Below are 20685 nucleotides of genomic sequence, written 5' to 3'. Positions count from 1 at the left end.
CATTATGATGAGAACACATACGGTCGGTGTAATAAATCACTATCAAAACTATCATAATACTGCAGTAAAAAATATAAATATATATTTTAGTTAGGGCTGTCCTGATATCACAAATCAACAAGTCAGTGTTTATGGAAACATCAAACTACCAATAAGGGTAAACATTTGTACTTGTCTTATTTCTAAACTTTTTATTTTAACAGGCCCCTCCCATCCACATGATGCCCATATTCTGGGGCGAAACCAAATACATAAAAGATATTTTATCGTGTTCATCATACCTCGAATCGGCTCACTTCTTTTCGAATGGTTTTGGAAATCAGCTCAAAGTCTTTTTCACCTTGCTGGACCTTCCCCTCCAACTGCAAAGACAAAATGACAAGTTCTCTCCACTAAGAAAGTCCACGGTCCAAAACAAGTACACAAGTGTACAGATGTATTCTACACTGGTGTACTAGATTTATACACTAACCTGTTGCATAATTAACTGTTACTGGTCAATTACTACTGTATACATTATCCATTAGTCAATTGCATTTGAAAAAAAAATGTAAAAGGTATTAAGTAATTACTAGTAATGAGGATAGACAAATTCTCAGGAGTTATGGGGTAAAGTAAACTCACTATTCACTGGAAATGATTGACAATACCAAGTTAATGGTGAAGCAATGAATATTAAGTTGGCGTAAAAAAAGTAATAATTTAAGACAAGCCCATTTTTACGCTTGCAAATACGAAACAGCCCTGTTCGTATAGATAGTGTAAGACAGTCACATGAAGCAGTTTGCACAATGCTGTGCCAATTTGCACAGTCCATTTATATATTCAGTTTATTAGGTTTTCAACCCTCACTTTGTCAAATCCTCATCCCCTAGTTTAGCATTTCCCAAACTCAGTCCTTGGGACCACAAGGGGTGCACGTTTTTTTTCTCTCCCCCTAATACTACAGACGATTCAAATAAAAAAACATGATGATTAGTTCATTTTTTGAATCTGCTGTGAATCTGCTGGGGGGGGGGGGGGGGGGGGGACAAAACGTGCACCCCTTGGGGTCCCGAGGACAGAGTTTAGGAAACCCTGCCCTAGTCCCAAAGTGATCACTTGTCTATTGACATCATTATAAGTTTCGAATGAACCAGCCAAACTTAGTCTTTTGACAAAGATGATCCATGTGACACTAGATAGGCACTCCAATGGGTGCAGTTTAGTGGTGAAATGGAGGGAACTGTAAGTGATGAAGAAAAGTAAATAAAAAAAGCCAAGCCCAGGGTCCTACCTCCTCAATCTCCTTGGTAGAGGCATGGCAGGGAAAATGCAGAAATTAAAGAGGCTGAAAATGTTTTGTTCTTAAAATAATTCAAACATGAACCCACTGTTGCCAAACACAGGTGAACTATAGAGGAATGGCATTCCACTGATCAAAGCAAACGGTTAGTAGGGTAGTAGCCGTTACAAGAGTCACCCTGGTTAGCATGCAATGCCCAAGACAGAAAGGGGAGATATTCAACTTAAAAAACAACCCCTCTGTGAACATCTCCAGTAGCATGCGTTATGACAAAAACGTCTGGATTAATCTACCACCCCCCCAAATCTTATTGTCCTTAGTGTAATACTTATTATTGACCAGAGGGGGCAGTATGGTTCAAGATTTGGTAAATTAGTAAGTACATGGATAATACAAATATATGTTTTATTGTCACATACACAGGACAGGTGCAGTGAAATGTGTTGTTTTACAGGATCAGCCATTGTAGCAGGGCCCCCCTGGAGCAAATTATGGTTAAGTGCCTTGCTCAAGGGCAAAGACAGATTTTTCATATTGTCTGTTACAAACATCCTAAGCAAAGTAACTCTTAGGTTTCTCATATTTAATGCAAACATTTACCTACGTTTAAAATAAAGTGTAAAGTATGTGCCTACAATTCAGAAGCGTTTAAACAATTGAATCGATGGCAATACACATAGGGAGAAGTAGCAGGAGAGGAAAAGGAGAGAAAAAAATTGCGTTCTCATAAAGCTAATGACATTTAAGTTGAGTAGTGGAACGTGTAATGATGGCCTAATTGTAAGCAATGTCAAATATGATCATATTCAAATTAGTAATATTAGCTAATGCTAATAATATGTGACCCTTTAAACCAGTTTTTCCAAGCTGATGCCCAAATAACGGATCTAGAGATGAATGCCAAAATAAACTCAAGTAATTGTTTTACCAAAACAACTGACACACTAAGGTTGGCTTGCTATTCCAAATCAAGGAGAGCAACTGGGGTTAACATGCTTCATTCAAGTTTAACACCCCTTCAGGAGTACCTGAATTTCCAGTCAGTAATGGAATGTGAATTAAAGCTTTAGAGGTGAATTTAATTAAGCTTATGTTTTGGGTTATACTACGCTTGATTGAGTAGCATCCAGATACTATTCTCAACACCATTTTAATGTTGTCAAAGTGAAAACTAACTTCTTGAATACATTTTTAAATTTTGTACCTAACTACACTGAACAAAAATATAAAAACGCAACATGCAACAACGTCAAAGATTTTACTGAGTTACAGTTCAAATAAATTCATTAGGCCCTAATCTATGGATTTCACATGACTGGAATACAGATATGCATCTGTTGGTCACAGATAAAGTAGGGGCATGGCTCAGAAAACCAGTCAGTATCTTATGTGCCCACCATTTGCCTCATGAGGGCGATACATCTCCTTTGCATAGACTTGATAAGGCTGTTGATTATGGCCTGTGGAATGTTGTCCCACTCCTCTTCAATGGCTGTGCGAAGTTGCTGGATAATGGCGGGAACTGGAACACGCTGTCGTACACGTCGATCCAGAGCATCCCAAACATGCTCAATGGGTGACATGTCTGGTGAGTATACAGACCATAGAAGAACTGGGACATTTTCAGCTGAAGTGATGACGGCGGATGAATGGAACGACAATGGGCCTCAGAATCTCGTCACGGTATCTCTGTGCATTCAAACTGCCATCGATAAAATGCAATTGTGTTCGTTGTCCGTAGCTTATGCCTGCCCATACCGTAACCCCACCATGTAGCACTCTGTTCACAAAGTTGACATTAGCAAACCGCTCGCCCACACGACCCCGGTACAGTTGAAACTGGGATTCATCCGTGAAGAGCACAATTGCCCAATGAAGTCGGCAACGATGCCGGACTGTAGTCAGGTCAAGACCCTGGTGAGGACAACGAGCACGCAGATGAGTTTCCCTGCGATGGTTTCTGACCGTTTGTGCAGAAATTCTTCGGTTTTGCAATCCCACAGTGTCATCAGCTGTCTGGTCTCTGGTCCTGGGCTGGCGTGGTTACACATGGTCTGCGGTTGTGAGGCCGGTTGGATGTACTGCCATATTCTCGAAAACGATGTTGGAGGCAGCTTATGGTAGAGAAATTAACATGGTAGAGAAATTAAATTATGGTAGAGAAATTCAATTATTTGGCAACAGCTCTAGTGGACATTCCTGTAGTCAGCATGCCAATTACATACTCCTTCAAAATAAATCTGTAGCATTGTGTTGTGTGACAAAACAGCACATTTTAGTGGCCTTTTATTGTCCCCTGCACAAGGTGCACCTGTGCAATGATCATGATGTTTAATCAGCTTCTTGATATGCCACACCTGTCAGGTGGATGATTATTGGCAAAGGAGGAATGCTCACTAACAGGGATATAAACAAATTTGTGCAAACAATTTGAGAGAAATAAGCTTTTTGTGCGTATGGAACATTTCTGGGATCTTTTATTTCAGCTCATGAAACATGGGACCAACACTTTACATGTTGCGTTTATTTTTTTGTTCTGGGTGTCCTGCCACTATATAGCTGCCCTCCCTTGCAATTCTATCCAGCCTATTTGAGCACACGTATCATTAAAACGTCTGTTTGCTTGTTAGTGAGGTGCCCTTTTCTCTTACCTCTTTGATTTCGTCCTGAGCCTGCTGTAGCTTGTCAGGCTTGTTTGCGAACTGGAGTTTGGACTCAGCCTCACGCTTCTTCTGCAGCAAGAGTTGAGTGTCCTGCCACTTGGACCAAGTCTTCATCCGGTGGTCAAATACACCCTACGGAAAGAGAAAAAGCATACGTTTAGGTTCACTGCTAACCTCACATTAAAATGAATCGAAATGGGAATGTGCCTTTATTACAACAGCCAAGGCAAAATGTTGAAAAGCAGAATTAGGGCCAGCAACAAGGTTTATAGTAGTAGAAGGCTGGTGTGTAAGTTATTTTACTCTAGGTGAAATTCAACAACAAAAAACATTGGAAATGTATTGCAGAAAATGAAGCCTTGGTAAGGGTATACATTCATAGGACTGTGCTAGGTGTCCAATGATCAAAAAAGGAAGGTGATACCGATATTCTCAAGTTTAGGATGTGCGTATGGGCTAAAAAATAATACAGATAAAGAAATGTGAGGCCCACACGGAATATATCTGTTCCTCAGAGCTTTATTCCGGCACAGTGGTACCGGTCTCCAGTGAATACCTTGACTGCAGTGATGAGACGTACATAGTCCCCCAGCAGCTCGGAGAACAGGTAGAAATCAGCGTAAGCCTGGTCCTGGTGCAGCTGGTCGATCTTCTCCTCCACCTCGGCCAACTGCGACAAGGCCCGCGACAGAGCTGTGTGGTCCTCGGAGTTCCCCAGCATGGCTGCCGACTTGGCGAAGGATGCCGTGTTTACCGACAGCTCTGAAGATGAGGAGAGAAAGGAAGAGAAAGTGATCATGACATTGTTTAGAAAGAGAGTAGGTTCAAAGGTGAAGAATTGAAAGTGGTCCAATTTAAATGGTTCACAAAAAAATGTGCAAGACAATTAAAAAGGTCCAATGCAGCCGTTTTTATCTCAATATCAAATAATTTCTGTCTAACAATTAAGTTTTAAATTAAAACAATCAAACATAAGCAAAAACAGCCTCTTAGCATAGAGCAATTTCTCAAGCAAGAATTTCGGTAGGACTGTCTTGGAGTGGTCTGAGTGGGGAGGGGAAAACAGAAAACTAGCTGTTATTGGCAGAAAGGTTAGGAACTCGCTTTCTTGTTGGTCTATTAACTGGTAACTCCACCAGGCAGGCCAAAACTCCATCCCACCAAAACAGACTGAAATTTCAGGCAGTCTTTTCAAACAGTTCTTACACTAAAACAGGTATTATCAAACTTTTAAAAATGTACAGTATCATTCTAACCTCAGTGTGGAAATATACAGTATATAAAACACAGGAAATCACGTTGACTGCACTGGGCCTTTAACAAAATAACAACATTGTTCAATTGAGAATTGTATTATACATGGAAATTGTTTGATAATTGTAACACAAGACATTGTCCAGAATTAAACAGCAAACGATATACAGTTGAAGTCGGAAGTTTACATACACTAAGGTTGAAGTCATTAAAACTCGTTTTTCAACCACTCCACAGACTCTTGTTAACAAACTATAGTTTTGGCAAGTCGGTTAGGACATCTACTTTGTGCAAGACACAAGTAATTTTTCAAACAATTGTTAACTGACAGATGATTTAACTTATTTCACTTATAATTCACTGTATCACAATTCCAGTGGGTCAAAAGTTTACATACACTAACATGACTGTGCCTTTAAACAGCTTGGAAAACCCCAGAAAATGATGTCACGGCTTTAGAAGCTTCTGATAGGCTAATTGACATAATGAGTCAATTGGAGGTGTACCTGTGGATGTATTTCAAGTCCTACCTTCAAACTCAGTGCCTCTTTGCTTGACATCATAGGAAAATCAACATACATTAGCCAAATTGTAGACCTCCACAAGTCTGGTTCATCCTTGGGAGCAATTTCCAAACGCCTGAAGGTATCACATTAATCTGTACAAACAATATTATCTATATCCACAATAAAACGAGTCCTATATTGACATAACCTGAAAGGCCGCTCAGCAAGGAAGAAGACACTGCTCCAAAACCGCCATAAAAAAGCCAAACTACGGTTTGCAACTGCACATGGGGACAAAGAGCGTACTTTTTGGGGAAATGTCCACTGGTCTGATGAAACAAAAATAGAACTGTTTGGCCATAATGACCATCTTTACGTTTGGAGGGAAAAGGGGGAGGCTTCCAAGCCGAAGCACACCATCCCAACCATGAAGCACGGGGGTGGCAGCATCATGTTGTGGGGGTGCTTTGCAGCAGGAGGGACTGGTGCACTTCACAAAACAGATGGCATCATGAGGGAGGAAAATTATGTGGATATACTGAAGCAACATCTCAAGACATCAGTCAGGAAGTTAAAGCTTGGTCACAAATGAGTCTTCCAAATGGACAATGACCCCAAGCATACTTCCAAAGTTGTGGCAAAATGGCTTAAGGACAACAAAAGTTGAGCAAGGAGGCCCAAGTTAAACAAAGATATTGGAGTGGCCATCACAAAGCCCTTACATCAATCCTATTGAACATTTGTGGGTAAAACTGAAAAAGTGTGTTTGAGCAAGGAGGCCTACAAACCTGACTCAGTTACACCAGCTCTATCAGGAGCAATGGGCCAAAATTCACCCAACTTATTGTGGGAAGCTTGTGGAAGGCTACCCGAAACATTTGACCCAAGTTAAACAATTTGAAGGCTGTGCTACCAAATACTAATTGAGTGTATGTAAACTTCTGACCCACTGGGAATGTGATGAAAGAAATAAAAGCTGAAATAAATCACTCTCTCTCTACTATTATTCTGACATTTCACATTCTTAAAATAAAGTGGTGATCCTAACTGACCTAAGACAGGGAATTTTTACAAGGAGTAAATGTCAGGAATTGTGAAAAACTGAGTTTAAATGTATTTGGCTAAGGTGTATGTAAACCTCCGACTTCAACTGTAGTATATTAAATATACATTATAGGAAGAATTTTACTGTCAGTTTGTGAAAAAGCACTACACGCGGTGCAATCAAGTTTTGGAGTAATTACAGTTGCAGATATTTTACGCACTGCGTGTGCATTTAAAAGAGCAGGATGTGGCCTTATATGTCTAGAGTATGTCTCTAAACTGGGGCTCAGGGTCAGGACTCATGGGAGGATTACCTTTCCGGTGGCACACCAGACACTCCACACTAGCATGCAGTTTTCTGAGTTGCAAGTCGAGGTTCTCAAACTGCTGGTGCTTCTCCTCAAACCACTGTTGACACTCACAGAAATAAAGTCAAGCTGAAACATAATACAGTTTCTCCACAGAATTAAAATTGTAATAGTATGAATAAGTAATGATAGTAACTAGCAACCGTGTATGTTTTCAAAACATTTGCAATTATTGATTAATAAATAAATTAACACATTAAAATGGAAATCATTTTTACATACTGAGTCACCCTGTGCGAGATGCTAGGTTTACATTCAACACATTGGCGGTGCCAGCTTTCCAATGGAATAAACGCTTTGACAGTTTACATTTGAATGACAAGTGTATCAAAATAAAGGCAGTTAATAAATTGCAAAGGAGTGAAAAATAAAAATAATATAGCTTTTCCCAGTAAGGAAGGAAAGGACCACCCCCCGAGCAGCACCTGGCTTGTGCCTCTACTTCTTTTCACTCGCACAATCTTAGAATTCAAGTGGAAAGCCTCATTAATTCGTCTCATTATTCAAGTCCAAAAATCAGCCCTTACCGCATCCGATTCATTCATCTTGATTGTCATTTTGTTGACAGCGTCGGCAGCTTTGTTTACCATCCTCAATATTCCGGCCCCACTCAGCGCCTGGGTGCTAACCGCTCTCGGCAGCTGGGATAAAATGACAAATAAGTGCAAACAAACCGGTTAACAGGCTAGGGCTCCGACCCAATCCCAGAGGGAGCCCAGCGCCAGGAGCTGTGTGGGGTTTTCTCCACTCCCATACATTTCAATGTTGTTAGAATCTAATTTAATCCATTTACTGGGAAAACTCTCAGAGGAACAATGGGCAAAAATAGCTTTCAATTGCTTTCAGCCATTTATCCTTCTTTTCTACAGTGGCATTTCATTACAACTGGATTAATACAGTAATTTCATGGGAACATATTGCTGTGACACTGGCTATTTTCAAAACAAAGGTCACATATGTTCTTGAGCTTATCCCAAACTATTTTCAGAAGTTGGCTTTATTAAAGGATAGTGAAATAGGGGAAAAATATCACCACAAAATAACAAAAATGTGCTTTTTTAAATTCATTCTCAAATTGGGTGTTGTTCAAATTGGGTGTCGTACACAGATTGAGATTAAACGCTACCTCTGAACTCTCCAGGAACATCATGACATCCGGATCCTTCAGCAGGATGGGATGTTTCACTGTTCTCATCAGATACCTATTGAGCACAAAAGAAAAGGTTACATTGTGTATATAAGTCATTACCATGCTCAGTGCAAAGGTAACAATTCATGAAAAAATATTAAATAAATACAGTAGGGCTAGGAATTGCCAGGGACCTCACAATACCATATCACGATATGTGGTCCTGTGTGGCTCAGTTGGTAGAGCATGGTGCTTGCAACACCAGGGTTGTGGGTTCATTTCCCACGGGAGACCAGTATGAAAAAAATACAAAAATGTATGCACTCACTACAGTATGTCGCTCTGGATAAGAGCGACTGCTAAACTACATGAATGTAAATGTAATTAGGTGCCAATACGATATGTATTTTGATTCTCACAATTCTATATGTATTGCAATTTGATGTTCCAAACAGATTGCTCTCTATATGTCTGCTGCAGAGAGACGAAAGCACATGAGAAAATTCGTTTGGATCCTTCATTGCAATAAAAAAAGTGCTTAAAACATGGCTCACCATTTAAAAAGGAAGATGGAGAACAAGCTATCTATAGGATAAAAAACACCAGAGTTTTGGCGCAGGTACAGCAGACTAGTGTTAGCTAACGGTACCTAGCAAAAATAAATAGTTATTTTTATTTTGATCCAAAATCGGTACGTGGAGACAAAATATCGATATAATAGCATCCAAAATAATATTGCGATATGAACCCATCACTCAGATAAAAAATACATTTTCAAAATTGTCATCCAATTCAAATGGGCTTTGGTAAAAAAAACACACATTCAGACATTATATATATATATATATACATACATTTACATACAGTTGAAGTTGGAAGTTTACATACACCTTAGCCAAATATATTTAAACAACTCCTGACATGTAATCCAAGTAAGAATTCCCTGTCTTAGGTCAGTTAGGATCACCACTTTACTTTAAGAATGTGAAATGTCAGAATAATAGTAGAGGGAATGATTTATTTCAGCTTTTATTTCTTTCATCACATTCCCCAGTGGTTCAGAAATTGACATAGACTCAATTAGTATTTGGTAGCATTGCCTTCAAATTGTTTAACTTGGGTCAAACATTACTGGTAGCCTTCCACAAGCTTCCCACAATAAGTTGGGTGAATTCTGGCCCATTCCTCCTGACAGAGCTGGTGTAACCGAGTCAGGTTTGTAGGCCTCCTTGCTCGAACACGCTTTTTCAGCTCTGCCCACACATTTTCTATGGGATTGACGTCAGGGCTATGTGATGGCCACTCCAATACCTTGACTTAGTTGTCCATTTTGCCACAACTTTTGAAGTATGCTTGGGGTCATTGTCTATTTGGAAGACCCATTCACGACCAAGCTTTAACTTCCTGACTGATGTCTTGAGATGTTGCTTCAATATACCCACATAATTTTCCTCCATCATGACGCCATCTATTTTATGAAGTGCAGCAGTCCCTCCTGCAGCAAAGCACCCCCACAACATGATGCTGCCACCCCCGTGCTTCATGGTTGGGATGGTGTTCTCTCCCTTTTTCCTCCAAACATAACAATGGTCATTATGGCCAAACAGTTCTATTTTTGTTTCATCAGACCAGAAAACATTTCTCCAAAAAGTACAATCTTTGTCCCCATGTGCAGTTACAAACTGTAGTCTGGATTTTTTATGGCGGTTTTGGAGCAGTGGCTTCTTCCTTGCTGAGTGGCCTTTCAGGTTATGTCGATATAGGACTTGTTTTACTGTGGATATACACTGCTCAAAAAAATAAAGGGAACACTTAAACAACACAATGTAACTCCAAGTCAATCACACTTCTGTGAAATCAAACTGTCCACTTAGGAAGCAACACTGATTGACAATAAATGTCACATGCTGTTGTGCAAATGGAATAGACAACAGGTGGAAATTATAGGCAATTAGCAAGACACCCCCAATAAAGGAGTGGTTCTGCAGGTGGTGACCACAGACCACTTCTCAGTTCCTATGCTTCCTGGCTGATGTTTTGGTCACTTTTGAATGCTGGCGGTGCTTTCACTCTAGTGGTAGCATGAGACGGAGTCTACAACCCACACAAGTGGCTCAGGTAGTGCAGCTCATCCAGGATGGCACATCAATGCGAGCTGTGGCAAGAAGGTTTGCTGTGTCTGTCAGCGTAGTGTCCAGAGCATGGAGGCGCTACCAGGAGACAGGCCAGTACATCAGGAGACGTGGAGGAGGCCGTAGGAGGGCAACAACCCAGCAGCAGGACCGCCTTTGTGCAAGGAGGAGCACTGCCAGAGCCCTGCAAAATGACCTCCAGCAGGCCACAAATGTGCATGTGTCTGCTCAAACGGTCAGAAACAGACTCCATGAGGGTGGTATGAGGGCCCGACGTCCACAGGTGGGGGTTGTGCGTACAGCCCAACACCGTGCAGGACGTTTGGCATTTGCCAGAGAACACCAAGATTGGCAAATTCGCCACTGGCGCCCTGTGCTCTGGACAGATGAAAGCAGGTTCACACGGACATGTGACAGACGTGGCAGAGTCTGGAGACGCCGTGGAGAACGTTCTGCTGCCTGCAACATCCTCCAGCATGACCGGTTTGGCGGTGGGTCAGTCATGGTGTGGGGTGGCATTTCTTTGGGGGGCCGCACAGCCCTCCATGTGCTCGCCAGAGGTAGCCTGACTGCCATTAGGTACCGAGATGAGATCCTCAGACCCCTTGTGAGACCATATGCTGGTGCGGTTGGCCCTGGGTTCCTCCTAATGCAAGACAATGCTAGACCTCATGTGGCTGGAGTGTGTCAGCAGTTCCTGCAAGAGGAAGGCATTGATGCTATGGACTGGCCCGCCCGTTCCCCAGACTTGAATCCAATTGAGCACATCTGGGACATCATGTCTCGCTCCATTCACCAACGCCACGTTGCACCACAGACTGTCCAGGAGTTGGCGGATGCTTTAGTCCAGGTCTGGGAGGAGATCCCTCAGGAGACCATCCACCACCTCATCAGGAGCATGCCCAGGCGTTGTAGGGAGGTCATACAGGCACGTGGAGGCCACACACACTACTGAGCCTCATTTTGACTTGTTTTAAGGACATTACATCAAAGTTGGATCAGCCTGTAGTGTGGTTTTCCACTTTAATTATGAGTGTGACTCCAAATCCAGACCTCCATGGGTTGATAAATTTGATTTCCATTGATCATTTTTGTGTGATTTTGTTGTCAGCACATTCAACTATGTAAAGAAAAAAGTATTTAATAAGAATATTTCATTCATTCAGATCTAGGATGTGTTATTTTAGTGTTCCCTTTATTTTTTTGAGCAGTGTAGATACTTTTGTACCCGTTTCCTCCAGCATCTTCACAAGGTCCTTTGCTGCTGTTCTAGGATTGATTTGCACTTTTCGCACCAAAGTACGTTCATCTCTAGGAAACAGAACGTGTCTCCTTCCTGAACGGTATAATGGCTGGTCCCATGGTGTTTATAATAGCATACTATTGTTTGTACAGATGAACGTGGTACCTTCAGGCATTTGGAAATTGCTCCCAAAGATGAACCAGACTTTTTTTTTCTGAGGTCTTGGCTGATTTCTGTTGATTTTCCCATGATGTCAAGCAAAGAGGCACTGAGTTTGAAGGTAGGCCTTGAAATACATCCACAGGTACACCTCCAATTGACTCAAATTATGTCAATTAGCCTATCAGAAGCTTCTAAAGCCATGATGACATTTTCTGGAATTTTCCAAGCTGTTTAAAGGCACAGTCAACATAGTGTATGTAAACTTCTGACCCACTGGAATTGTGATGCAGTGAATTATAAGTGAAATAATCTGTCTGTAAACAATTGTTGAAAAAATGTATTGTGTCATGCACAAAGTAGATGTCCTAACCGACTTGCCAAAACTATAGTTTGTTAACAAGAAATTTGTGGAGTGGTTGAAAACGAGTTTTAATGACTCCAACCTAAGTGTATGTAAACTTCCGACTTCAACTGTATATATCATCCGCCCATTGACTGACGTGAAGGTCAGCGTTTACAAGTGGGCAGGGTGTCAGCTTTATACACCTCACTGTTAAAGAACCTAAATCCTGATACTTCAAATTAATTGTTTTGGCTAAGTTATTTTAATGGATATATATTAAAATAACTTATTTTACAATTAAAATTAATTGTTTTGGCCATCAGGATTCAGTTCTTTAACAGTGAGGTGTATAAATCTGACACCCTGTCCACTTGTAAACGCTGACCTTCATGTCAGTCAATGGGCAGATGATAAAAAGGGCAGAGAAATGTCAGGGCCTCACTTAACGTAAATTTTTATTCGATTCATCAGAATGGGCTAAAACCAGGGATGGGGCAGCAGTAGTCATCCTCGGGCTGAACACCGAAAATGTTGGACAGCTCTGTCCAGAGAATACGGTGTGAAGCTCGGGAGGAAAGCACCATCCCCACCCCCACACCCCACCCCCCCATTCGTGTGTTGACAGCCTCGAATCCCTGGAGCGCTGTGATAATTATTTACCTAATATTTCTAGGTTAACCTTTCAAGCCACAAAAGACCAGAACAAGAATGCTCTTTAGACTGAAGGGGCTTTTCACGTAAACGTTTTGTGTAAGACATGAGAGCTGTCTCGTCTGACAAGTAGGGCATTAAATGAGCGGCGTGGCGAGGATCATTCTCTGTTGGAGGACGGGCGTGGATGTATGTTGTAACGATCGCCAAAACAAATGAAACAGCAGAATAATGATTTGATGTAATGGTTACATGTTTGCAGTAGTTCTGAAGTTCGGAAAAACTACTGATTTTGAGAAGGGTTTCTTGTATGTTCATAGATACCTTTCTAAGGCTGATCTTCTCTTCTCGACAAATTCTGCAGAAGACAAATCCTCTTTCCCAACTTTGACCTTAGTCATTCCTGCAGATGAAGACATAAACAAATGTTTACACACAGTCATTCCTGTAGATGAACAACGTTGCCCAGGCAAAATGACTGCCCTCTTTACACACTACTGTAGGAAATATCAGCTCCGCTGTTTTGCTACCACAAGACATGACTAAACTAGCTGATGCAACAACAATAATACCGTATTCAATTCAATTCACATCCATGCAGATTTCACTCACCCACAATGCTTTTCTCTGGAGCGGGAGGGACTATGTATCCTATATGCAGGTACTTGGAGGCTAGTTTGCTGTGCAAGCCTAGAAAGTCACTAAACCTCCTCCTTACAGTGGTTTCATTCTTGCTGAAAATGGTCATAGAGGTCTAGAAGAAGGAGGAAGAAGACGATGACAAGGCAAGAGTGGAAAACTTAAATAAAAAATAAAAAAATTACCCCCTTTTCTCCCCAATTTCGTGGTATCCAATTGTTAGTAGTTACTATCTTGTCTCATCGCTACAACTCCCGTACGGGCTCGTGAGAGACGAAGGTCGAAAGCCATGCGTCCTCCGAAACACAACCCAACCAAGCCGCACTGCTTCTTAACACAGCGCGCATCCAACCCGGAAGCCAGCCGCACCAATGTGACGGAGGAAACACCGTGTACCTGGCGACCTGGTTAGCGCGCACTGCGCCCGGCCCGCCACAGGAGTCGCTAGTGCGCGATGAGACAAGGATATCCCTACCGGCCAAACCCTCCCTAACCCGGACGACGCTAGGCCAATTGTGCGTCGCCCCACGGACCTCCCGGTCGCGGCCGGCTGCGAACCCAGAGTTAGCACTGCGATGCAGTGCCCTAGACCACTGCGCCACCCGGGAGGCCGTCATTTTTCTTTTTAAACTTATCACAAATAATACAACTTATTATGTACAGTGCATTCGGAAAGTATTCAGACCCAGTCACTTTTGTCACGTTACAGCCTTATTCTAAAATGGATTCAATTGTTTTTTTCAACACACACACACACACACACACACACACACACACACAATACACTATAATGACAAAGCAAAACAGGTTTAGACATTTTTGCATTTATACAAATAAAAAACGTTTTTTTATTTTATTATCAAAGCGTGGATCACCATTATTCGGACCATATAGATTAATGAGCAAAATCTGTCCAAAAACATATTTAAAAGAATCCACCCATTCATTAATAATAAAAACTTAACACAAATATACTTATTGTACAGGTACTAAAGAAAAATGGAATCACTTTGTTGTCTTGAGTCACCTCATGATACAGTTTACAAATAATAACTACAGCGATATCAAATATGGGCACTAAAACCATGCCTATTAACACTGTCAATCTATTTGTTGCCTTCTGATCTAACATACAGTATACCCCACTTAAAGTGTGGATAAGAATGTGCAATACATGTGTATAATCTTAATATCAACTTCAACGGTAACTTTCCCTGGTAACGTTTTGGGGAAAGTTACCAGAATTTTGCAACCCTACTCTGAACTTGTTCAAAGTGCTTAAAAAAAAAGTAGAATATGAAGATATTTTCCTTACCTTTGTAGTTACTTTGTATCCCATGTAAGCATTCATTCCATCCCCTTAATGAAGAAACATAAATATTAGCGTAAACCAAAGTCACGACATTGGTTTAACTATTCCCTCCTCGATACAACAGCATTGTCGCTAATTTTCTATTTGAGAGGATAATACAATGTATATCATAAGTATTGACCCCCTTGTATTTTTTCAAATTTTGTTGAGTTACAAAATGGGATTGATGTGGATTTAATTGTTATTTCCCCCCTCACTGATCTACACAAAATGCTGCATTAATGTCAACATGAAAAGAAAATTATATAAATTAATAATAATTATAATGTCTTCACCCCCTTTGTTATGGCAAGCCTAAATAAACACAGGAGTCAAAATTTGCTTAAGTCACAAAGTTGCATTGACTCACTCGGTGTGCAATAGGGGTTAACATTATTTATTTATGACTACCCCCTCTCTGTACCCCACACTTACAATTATCTGTAAGGTCCCTCAATTGAGTAGTGTATTTCAAGAACAGATTCAATCACAAAGAAGAGGGAGCTTTTCCAATGCCCCGCAAAGAAGGGCACCGATTGGCAGAAGGGTAAAAATAGAAAAAGCAGACAAGGAATATCCCTTTGAGCATGGTAAATGTATTAATTTGGCTTTACATGGTCATCAATGCACCCAGTCACTATAAAGACACAGGCGTCCCTTCTAACATAGTTGCCACAGAGGAAGGAAACCGCTCAGGGAGACCAATAGTGATTTTAAAACAGTTACGGTGTTTAATGGCTGTGATGGGAGAAAACTGAGGATGGATCAACAACATCGTAGTTACTTCACAATACTAACCTAAATGACAGAGTGAAAAGGAAGCCTGTAGAGAAAAAAATACTCCAAAACATGCACTCTGTTTGCAACAAGGCACTAAATGTCCTAAATGTTGTATTCTGGGAAAATACAACAACACATCATTGAGTACCACTCTCTATATTTCCAAGCATAGTAGTTGCTGCATCATGTTGTGGAAATGCTTTTCATCGGCAAGGACCGGGGGAAACCTGGTTCAGTCTGCTTTCCACCAGACACTGGGAGACAAATTCATTCATTCCTTTCAGCAGGACAATAACCTAAAATCTATACTGCAGATGCTTACCAAGAAGAGAGTTCATGTTCCTGAGTAGCCTTGTTACAGTTTGACTTAAATGTACTTGGAAATATTTGGCAAGACTTGAAAATTAATGTTTATGAACAACCAACTTGACAGAGCTTGAAGAGTTAAGAAAATAATAAATGGGCAAATATTGCACAATACAGGTATGCAAACACTCTCAGAGACTTACCAAAAAGGAATAACAGCTGTAATCGCTGCCAAAAGTGTTAATAACATATATTGACTCAGGGGAGTGAATACTTATCTAATGAAGTTAGTGTTTTATTTTTCATTAACAACAAAACATTTTTTGCATTTTTTCACCCAGTCATTGCGCTAACGCTAGTTAGGATTGGCTCACAAAACCACCTCTTACTTCCTTCATATGGAACACAGAGACATAACAATGGTATCCATGAGTTCATCTGACTCTGGGGAAATAGATTAAGGGCTTCTTTGCCAAAATCCCACAGTATCCCTTTAATATATGAATACATTAACACGGTATTAAACTTACCAACTTTTTCTGGATCGGACACTGCTATATGCATGTCAAAGGTGTCATCACTATCGTCCTCTTCAATCTACAAGGAAACAAAGTCAGAAAAATAAAATGAAAGTCGCACTCTCAACCTCTCCTTGCAGTGAACCTTTTATACTACCAATGCTTTGGAGGCTAACATTGGTGGTATAAAAAGTCCCCCTTGACCTTTGTGTTATGAGAATGCTCCATGGTGAAGTTTCCCCAAGGTACAGATCTAGGATCAGCATCTCCTCCCCCAATACTAACCTTCACCATTATTTGGGAAAACCCAAAACTGGCCCAAGATCAGCGTCTAGGGCCAACTTAACCCAACTACTTACCTCATCCAGGGCTCTCTCAAACATCTCGGCGGTGCCCAGGCCCATCCTGGGGGTGAGCATAGCTGTGGGGGTGACGGGGGTGATGGCCGGAGATGGACCGTCTGACAGGATGGGCTCCCTCTCTGGACTATCCAGAGAAACCTCCTCTGTTGCTTCTGAAATACAGACAAAGAATAAAACAAACAAAACATTACACTGAGAAACACAATACAAGTGATGACTCCAAACAGAAAGGGAAACACTTGGAGAATTATGGTATTCATGTACTGCTACGGTTTTACCTTCGAAGAGCGTAATACAAACGCTTCAGAGTTAAACGGTTTCTTTTTAAAAGGGATAGTTATAATTTGCATTTATCTTGTTTCAAGGACAAAACATCTTACAATAACTTTGAGCTAAACAATGAATTTTACACTTTGGTATGATTTGGACATGAAATGTGAAAAATTGTTATATTCCATTTGACACCAATCACTTCTTGACCACACAACTTTTTATTTGAAAAAAACTTAATGGACAGTTGAAGTCAGAAGTTTACATACACCTTAGCCAAATACATTTAAACTCAGTTTTCACAATTCCTGACATTTAATCCTTTAATCCATTTAATTACTCCAAAACTTGATTGCACCGCGTGTAGTGCTTTTTCACAAACTGACAGTAAAATTCTTCCTATAATGTATATTTAATATACTACAGTTGAAGTCGGAGGTTTACATACACCTTAGCCAAATACATTTAAACTCAGTTTTTCACAATTCCTGACATTTACTCCTTGTAAAAATTCCCCGTCTTAGGTCAGTTAGGATCACCACTTTATTTTAAGAATGTGAAATGTCAGAATAATAGTAGAGAGAATTATTTATTTCAGCTTTTATTTCTTTCATCACATTCCTAGTGGGTCAGAAGTTTACATACACTCAATTAGTATTTGGTAGCATTGCCTTTAAATTGTTTAACTTGGGTCAAACGTTTTGGGTAGCCTTCCACAAGCTTCCCACAATAAGTTGGGCGAATTTTGGCCGATTCCTCCTGACAGAGCTGGTGTAACTGAGTCAGTTTTGTAGGCCTCCCTCGCACATGCTTTTTCAGCTCTGCCCACACATTTTTTATGGAATTGAGGTCAGGGCTTTGTGATGGCAACTCCAATACCTTGACTTGTTGTCCTTAAGCCATTTTGCCACAACTTTGGAAGCATGCTTGTGGTCATTGTCCAATTCGAAGACCCATTTGCGACCAAGCTTTAACATACTGACTGATGTCTTGAGATGTTGCATCAATATATACACATAATTGTATTTTCTCATGATGCCATCTATTTTGTGAAGTGCACCAGTCCCTCCTGCAGCAAAGCACCCCCACAACATGATGCTGCCACCTCTGTGCTTCATGGTTGGGATGGTCTTCTTCGGCTTGCAAGCCTACCCCTTTTTCCTCCAAACATAACAATGGTCATTATGGCCAAACAGTTATATTTTTGTTTCATCAGACCAGAGAACATTTCTCCAAAAAGTACAATCTTTGTCCCCATGTGCAGTTACAAACTGTAGTCTGGCTTTTTTATGGCGGTTTTGGAGCAGTGGCTTCTTCCTTGCTTCCAAACCTTTCAGGTTATGTCGATATAGGACTTGTTTTACTGTGGATATAGATACTTTTGTACCCGTTTCCTCCAGCATCTTCACAAGGTCCTTTGCTGTTGTTCTGGGATTGATTTGCACTTTTCGCACCAAAGTACATTCATCTCTAGGAAACAGAACAAATCTCCTTCCTGAGCAGTATAATGGCTGCGTGGTCCTATGGTTTTTATAATAGCGTACTATTGTTTGTAAAGATGGTACCTTCAGGTGTTTGGCAATTACTCCCAAGGATGAACCAGACTTATGGAGGTCTACAATTTTTTTTCTGAGGTCTTGGCTGATTTATTTAGATTTCCCCATGATGTCAAGCAAAGAGGCACTGAGGTTGAAGGTAGGCCTTGAAATACATCCACAGGTACACCTCCAATTGACTCAAATTATGCCAATTAGCCTATCAGAAGCTTCTAAAGCCATGACATCATTTTCTGGAATTGTCCAAGCTTTTTAAAGGCACAGTCAACATAGTGTATGTAAACTTCTGACCCACTGGAAATGTAATGCAGTGAATTATAAGTGAAATAATCTGTCTGTAAACAATTGTTAGAAAAATTACTTGTGTCATGCACAAAGTAGATGTCCTAACCGACTTGCCAAAACTATAGTTTGTTAACAAGAAATGTGTGGAGTGGTTAAAAAACGAGTTTTAATGACTCCAACCTAAGGGTATGTAAACTTCCAAGTTCAACTGTACCCATTTGCCCATGGTAGAAAGAGACTTTTTGGACCTGAATGCCAAAACATTTAGGAGATAGAGGAGCTCAAGTTTGACCCATTTTGCATAACTTACCATGACCATCCATTACAGTTTTTTTAAATATAGGTTTTTAAAAATATACAAATAGAATTATTTTATCCTTTTACGTCAATTATCTAAAAAGACAAACAAAAAAATATGACTTATCGCATATGTTGTAACTTCAACCCTATTTTACATAATCCGAGGTATTTGTGACACAGCATACACTTGAATACAGGATGGGTGTCATTTGATATTATGAAAGGTATCCCACAGGGGTAGATTTTAGGTCCTGTACTTTTACTGTTTATGTAAACAATATTGGTCTCTCTGCAAAAAAATATAACATATGCATACGCTTGGAGAGACTTTCCATCATTGTGCTAAGTTTCATGACAAAACACCAGGCGTTTTCTGGTGTAGTGTCATCAAATCATATCAGAAGGAAGAGAAACATTTCATAAAATAAAATCTACCCCCACCTCACAAAAAGTATAATGTGCGGAAAATCTAATGGGCAGAGCTTGTAGGGCCTTATGGGAAACGTGTTGTTCATGAGGGGCTGCATATAGACTATGACCAAAAAAATGTGTACACCTGTAGAACATCTCATTCCAAAATCATGGGAATTAATATGGAGCTGGTCCCCCCTTCACTGCTATAACATGCTTCAACTTTCTGGCAAGGCTTTCCACTAGATGTTGGAACATTGCTGCGGACACTTGCTTCAGCCACAAGACCATTAGTGAGGTCGGGCACTGATGTTGGGTGATTAGGCCTGGCTAGCAGCCAGCGTTGCAATTCATCCCAAAGGTGTTCGAAGGGGTTGAGGTCAGGGCTCTGTGCCGGCCAGTCAAGTTCTTCCACGCTGATCTCGACAACCAATTTTCTATGGACCTCGCATTGTGCACGGGGGCATTCTCATGCTGAAACAGGAAACTGTATTTATTAGAGATCCCCATTAGCTGTGGCCAAGGCAGCAGCTACTTTTCTTGGTCAAAACACATTAAGGCACTGACATTACACATAAAACAAAAGATAAAACAGTACATCAAATAACATTGTTACACCACCACATATCTACAAAGCAAAATGTATAATACCACCACACAACAATATTACAATGTACGTGTGTGGAGAGTGCATGTGCTAGCACCAATGTGCATGAGTGTCTGTACCTGTGTGTCTCTCTTCACAGTCCCCGCTGTTCCATAAGGTGTATTTTTATCTGTTTTTTTTTTAAATCTGATGCTACTGCTCGCATCAGTTACCGGATGTGGAATAGAGTTCCATGAGTCATGGCTCTGAGTAGTAATATGCACCTCCCATTGTCCATTCTGGACTTGGGGATTGTGAAGAGACCTCTGGTGGCATGTCTTGTGGGATATGCATGGGTGTCCGAGCAGTGTGCTAGTAGTTTAAAACAGACAGCTCGGTGCATTCAGCTTGTCAACACTTTTTAAAAAAACAAGTAGTGATGAAGTCAATCTCTCCTCCACTTTGAGCCATGAGAGATTGACAAGCATATCATTAATGTTAACTCTCTGTGTACAGCGAGTGGCGCAGCAGTCTAAGGCAC

At 40.7% G+C, this 20685-nt stretch overlaps 1 protein-coding gene across 1 annotated transcript in view; it reads right to left on the bottom strand.

Moving 5' to 3' along the window:
- snx2 (sorting nexin 2) overlaps positions 1–20685 on the bottom strand; it is a 28867-nt gene that overhangs the window by 1152 nt on the left and 7030 nt on the right. The window contains exons 3-13 of the mRNA XM_055920451.1: positions 16734–16888; positions 16387–16453; positions 14735–14778; positions 13393–13534; positions 13105–13183; positions 8247–8322; positions 7648–7761; positions 7067–7160; positions 4505–4710; positions 3937–4080; positions 282–362 (exon numbers count right to left, since the gene is read on the bottom strand). Of these exons, the coding sequence (XP_055776426.1) occupies positions 282–362; positions 3937–4080; positions 4505–4710; positions 7067–7160; positions 7648–7761; positions 8247–8322; positions 13105–13183; positions 13393–13534; positions 14735–14778; positions 16387–16453; positions 16734–16888 (1202 nt within the window). The remainder of the gene's footprint in view (positions 1–281; positions 363–3936; positions 4081–4504; positions 4711–7066; positions 7161–7647; positions 7762–8246; positions 8323–13104; positions 13184–13392; positions 13535–14734; positions 14779–16386; positions 16454–16733; positions 16889–20685) is intronic.

The sequence above is a fragment of the Salvelinus fontinalis genome, chromosome 4 (genome assembly GCF_029448725.1).
Source record: "Salvelinus fontinalis isolate EN_2023a chromosome 4, ASM2944872v1, whole genome shotgun sequence".
Lineage (NCBI taxonomy): Eukaryota > Metazoa > Chordata > Actinopteri > Salmoniformes > Salmonidae > Salvelinus > Salvelinus fontinalis.
This window is presented reverse-complemented; position numbering and strand designations above follow the sequence as displayed.